Source organism: Echinops telfairi, unplaced genomic scaffold (assembly GCF_000313985.2).
Source record: "Echinops telfairi isolate 266 unplaced genomic scaffold, ASM31398v2 ScPeMD7_7468;HRSCAF=8506_0, whole genome shotgun sequence".
In the NCBI taxonomy this organism is placed as follows: domain Eukaryota; kingdom Metazoa; phylum Chordata; class Mammalia; order Afrosoricida; family Tenrecidae; genus Echinops; species Echinops telfairi.
In genome coordinates this window covers 63,435,540-63,440,914 of record NW_022111369.1, presented here as the reverse complement: position 1 = coordinate 63,440,914, position 5,375 = coordinate 63,435,540, and the positions used below count along the sequence as shown (strand labels likewise).

The 5,375-nt window shown below is 41.0% G+C and overlaps 1 protein-coding gene across 2 annotated transcripts in view; it reads right to left on the bottom strand.

The window, feature by feature from the left end:
* Nucleotides 1-514: 514 nt before the first annotated feature.
* Nucleotides 515-5,375, bottom strand: part of OCIAD1 (OCIA domain containing 1) — a 22,856-nt gene continuing 17,995 nt past the window's right edge. Inside the window, exon 7 of one of the 2 annotated variants that reach the window (XM_045284190.1) lies at nucleotides 515-881. In XM_045284190.1, coding sequence (XP_045140125.1) covers nucleotides 689-881 — 193 coding nt within the window. In that variant the 3' untranslated portion in view covers nucleotides 515-688. The remainder of the gene's footprint in view (nucleotides 882-5,375) is intronic. The other variant, XM_004706279.2, reaches the window with a different exon arrangement.

Sequence of the window (5,375 nt, the reverse complement as noted above, 5' to 3'; positions counted from 1 at the left end):
GGAGCAGGCTGTATGTTTCAACGGTGCTATACTGCACCGACTGGAATGTCTCCTCCCCTCAACCCTCATTCAGTTTTTTAAATAAAATTTTAAAATATATACAGTTTTTGAAAGGGTAGAATTTTCTAAATTATTTTAGATTTTAGGATTGTCGGCAACGAATTTTGGGTCTGTGCTTCCTATTTAATTCCACAACCTTACACTGTAAATCAATTTGAAGGAAAGACTGACTTTTGTTGAAACCTTACTACCTTCTAGGCATTGCAATGGATTATTTCATGTACTTTTAATAGTTCTTTAAAAGAAACATCATTTCCATCTTGGGGAGCAAAAAACTGAGATCTCAAATTGGTTATTTGTCCAAGGTCACAGCTAGCAAGTGTCAATCGTGATTCAAATCCAGACCTAAACCCAAAGGCTCTGTTCTTTCACGTACATTGTGCGATCCTCAGACTGTGTTAGTCCCTGAGACAAGAGCCAGAACTTATTCTGCCATAGCTAGCAGAATACCTGACACCTACCAGTCCTCGAGAAATGTTGAAGGAAGAAACAAACAAAATGAATGAGCAAATGAACAAACAAGTATGTTGGGTTTAGGCTGATGTGAAACATACAGGTGAAATCCAGAAGAAAAGTTCATCAAATAAAGTTTATACATACGTTGGACCATAAAATGCTGAAATTCATTTCAAGAGAAGTTTCTACCTTGGGCAACATGATCAGTAATACCAGTGGGAGTAGATTCATTCATGGAAGCACTGAATGGAATTGGTTCATAACGAGGAAGTGCGTCTCTTTCGATGTTGTCTGATGCTGGGGATGTCGCAAAAGACGGATGACCACTGGCATCCGAATCATATTTTGGCTTTTGAGAATAGTGCCTGAAAAAGACATAAGAAATATTAAAAGTTACATGTTAAAAGACAAAACCTTATATTAAAAAATGCTGCAGCATAAAAATAAGTTATCTTGATTTCCAAAACAATGTTTTTCCTTTGTTTTGTTTTAGTTTATTGAAAGACCATTTGATTGGGGGCTCTTACAGCCCTTATTACCACCCATACATCAATTTTATCATATTTGTACATATGTTGCCATTATTTAACAATCGTCGTTTTTAACAATTATTTATACACAAGTCTGTCCTTCTTTGCCCACCAACATTGAAAATATTCCAAATATGACCAGCTCTGTGAGCCACCACAGTGAAGTAAAAGTATTCCGTATGACTCTCCTATCCATAACCGTTTTATCTCCCACCTGGTGAATAACTGGGGAGGAACATGCAATTAAGGTGTAGAAGACTCCAAATTCAGGGATTGGTCAGATTGCCCTACTGCACAGGATACAAAGTGAACCATCTCAGAAGCGGGAACAAAGAATTCCACAACCATCAAGAAAAAGACCAGCAGAGAGCTCTACCTGACTGGAAGTGGCAGCTGCAGCAGAGGCACCTTGCACGATAGCACCAAGACCAGGAGTTTAAACAGCCCAGGCCACAGAACAGGTAAAGCTGGGAGTCGTGATGCAGGAGACCCGCTTATAGAGTAGGATGTCCTTTAGGCATTTACCTGTGCTAAAGGAACTGTGTTCACATCTGTCCAACACAGGGCAGAGGCCAAAGAGCTGCATGATTCAGAGGGTGAGGAACAGAAAGGGATGTGCTTTGTCTGCATGACTGAGAAGAGGTACTGCCGACCAAAAAACTGTATCTTTGTTTTCAGACCCTTACTTGCAGTAACCTGGTAATTTCCCTAATGAACTGTGTAATTGCTGAGAACTGTTCCGGATGGCCACAATAGATTACTGATTCCAGGACAGAAATATACTGCTATGAAAGGGATATTTTAGTGTCAGAAAAGGGTAAACAATAGGAATCATCCTTAGAAAGATGTGGAGGTAAATTCTCCTTCCCTCTTCCGCAGGCAGAGGGCAGACATGACTCTCACAGTTCTTTACTCACCATACAAATTGTTACTGTTGTAAGGTGGCATCAAATTGGTTTTAACTGTGTCACCACATAACAACAGAACAAAACCCTACCCGATTCTGTGTTATCTCCACAACGGTTACGTTTGAGGCCACTGTAGCAGCCATGTGTCAATCTCTCTCACTGAGGCCCTTCCGCTCTGATGCTGATACTCTGCAAGTATGACGCCCTTTTCTAGGGACTGGTGTCTCCTGATAACAAGTCTTGCCAGCTTTACGTCTAAGAAGCATTCTGGCTGCATTTCTTCCAAGACAGATGTGCTACTTGTTCTGGCATTCCACTGCACTTTCAATATTCTTTCCCAACTCTAATCCAAATGCACCAACGCTTCTTCAGTCTTACTCGATGTACAACTGCCACATGCACTTGAAGTGGCTGAAAATACTACAGCTTAGGTCAGGTGCACAGAGTAAATGGTGTGGAGGCCATATGCAACCTCTGGCTACACAAGGTAGCAGACTATCTCCACACAAACCCAAAACAAATGCCACAGGCAGAGGTCAGACAAGTCACCACTTTCCATCCTTCTTTTACCTATTCTGATTCTAACCATTTCTCCCTCAACACAATTACTTCTCTTGTTGGGTCTGATAAATTTGTTACAATGACTATATAGAATGCATAGACAATACTCACAATTATGAGGTTTTATTAGGGAAGGTAACAGAATAATACCACCATCCAGGATTAGAAAACATTAAGGACACAGCCAATGGTCCACAGCAACCTCTCTCCTCATCACTGAAATCTCTGATTTCAGTCTCTTAGACCCTCTGCCCCCGTGCACCCTGGGGCCTGCCTATTGCTCTACCTCACAGGCTGCACACTGCTCCTCTGCTCTGTCTCATGGTCTCCTCAACCTAGTCTCAGAGTGGCATGGCTTGTGCTGCCTCCACCACTTCAGGCAGGAAGGTCCAATGTGTTTCGCTGGTGGCTCTTTTTCCCTCAAGTCAAGGGGATCTTCACTGTTCTTGCTTCTCAGATGCCTCATTCTTATAGTCAAGCAAGGTCAAAACCGACAAATCCCCTCCATTAGTGTTTCATACACTAACCAACTGTACTATTTGTACAACTAATCATCTGGTGGGAGTTATAATAGAGACCTGGACAGTAAGAGCCATAGTGAGAGATTTCACTTCCCCACATGCACCTTAGACCTTAAAGTGACATCTTTGTTCCTCGTCACTTTAAAGTCTTGGGGAGCAGATTTGCCTGATGCAGTATGTCCTTTGATTTCTTGGCTGCAACTACCATAAGCATAGATTATGGATCCTAGCAAAATAAAATCCTTAACACCAATCTTTTCTCCACTTATCATGCTGTTATCTATTGGTGAGGATGTTTAAATATAGTTTTGTAATCCATACCAAAGACCGTTTTTGATCTTCAATAGTGCTCCGAGCCCTCCTCACTTTCAGCAAGCAAAGGTGTCATCTGCATACAGTAAGTTGTTAATAAGGCTTCCTCCCATCCTGATGCCACCTACCGCTTTATATCGTCCAGCTTCTCATATTCTCCACTCAGCACACAGACTGAGTAACTACAGTGAAAGGACACGCTTCCTGATTGTGAGTCACGCAGTATCAGATTCTGTTAAAATGACTGCTCTGGGGCCACGCAGAGGGTCCACATGAGCACAATGAGTGTTCTGGGATTCCTGCTCTTCTCAGTGCTGGTCATCGTTTTTTGATGGTCTCCACTTGAATGCTGTGCAGAGTCAATAATACACAAAACCTTTCACGTATTCTCTGCTTTCGGGTAAGATCCATCAAGTTTGAGTTTCTGGTGGCTCCCAGTTAATGTACGATTAAAACGGTTTTTGAATAATCCCAACAAAAGGTTCTTTGCATGTGATATTTCATTGTTTTATAATTTTCAGATTCTCTTGGATCACCCTACTTCGGAATGGGCATAAATATGGGTGTCTTCTAGCCAGGTAACTGTCGTTCAAATGTTTTGACATAGACCAATGACTGTTTCCAGTGCTTTGTCAGATTGTTTAAAAATTCCAATAGGTATCTGTCAATTCTTGGAGCCTTGCTTTTGGTTAACCCCTTCAGTGCAGCTTGGACTTCTTCCTTCAGCACTAGTCCTCAAGCATATGCTACCTACTGAATGGTTAAACATTAACGAATTCTTTGTGGGTCAGTGACACTGTGTATTCCCTTCCACTTCTTTTGATAAGTTTAACACTTCATAAGACCTGTTTAACATTTTTAACCTTTAGAACCTTAAAAACTTTTTTAAAACTTTACAAATAGAAAATTTGAAAGAAGAGAAGGGAATATGGACAGCGTATCTCACTGTGTTTGATATCGAAGGCATAAGGGCCTCAAAAAGCTGTGGAAAAGGAATTAAAAGATGACAGAATTTTCCCATGAAACGTCCTCATGTATCTTCTTTCAATGTTTTTACTGGAATCTTCTTTTTAAAAAGAGAAATTGCGGGGCCCCGGTGGCGTAGTGGTTGTGCGTCGGGCCGCTAACCTCAAGCTCAGCAGTTTGAAAGCACCAGTTGCTCCCTGGGACACTGACAAGCCTTTCTACTCCCGGAGGGAGTGTCAGTCTCAGAGGCCCTCAGGGCAGTTCTACCCTGTCCTGTAGGGTCACTAGGAGTCAGCACTGACTGGATGGCAGGGAGTGAGAGGTTTACATGCCATTCTTCACATTCGTTATACATAGATAAGCTAAAAAAGTGAGGTTGATTTAACTTTGTACTCGGCCTACTTTAGTTTATTAGAAACATTTCACTAATGTTGTTTCAGACTTCATAACCGTATTTTTAATTTCACAATGTCATGTTAATTTACTTAACTATATTTCCATCACTGAAAATAAAGTTGATTCCAGTTCTTTTCTATTAAAATAAAAACGTAGTTATCCCTGTACCCATATTTTTATTTTGCATTTTGAGTAGATTACAGAAATTAAAACCAAAAAAAGTAACAAAACTCAAATGATGTTAACCCTCACCATACAACAGAATTAAGAAATGGAATTTCCTCACAAATTTTGGAAGCACCCACACATGTTGGCAAAATACTATGCAGTTCTGTGATGCTCACCTTCCCGACATGACAGCTGAAGATAAAATTGATGCATAAGCAAAAGAGAAGAAAGCTGATGGTGCCCAGTTATTAGAAGATATAGCACCTGAGATCTTAAAGACTTGAAGATAAACAAGCAGCCATCTAGCTGAGAAGCAATAAAGCCCACAGAAAAGAGCACACCAGCCTGTGTGATCATGAGGTATCAGGCATCAAAGATTAAAGGGGAAAAAAAAAAATCATATCTATGTGAATGAGGGAGAGGACGGAGTGGAGACCCAAAGCCCATCTGTAGGCATTTGGACATCCCCTTACAGAAGGGTCATAAGGAAGAGATGA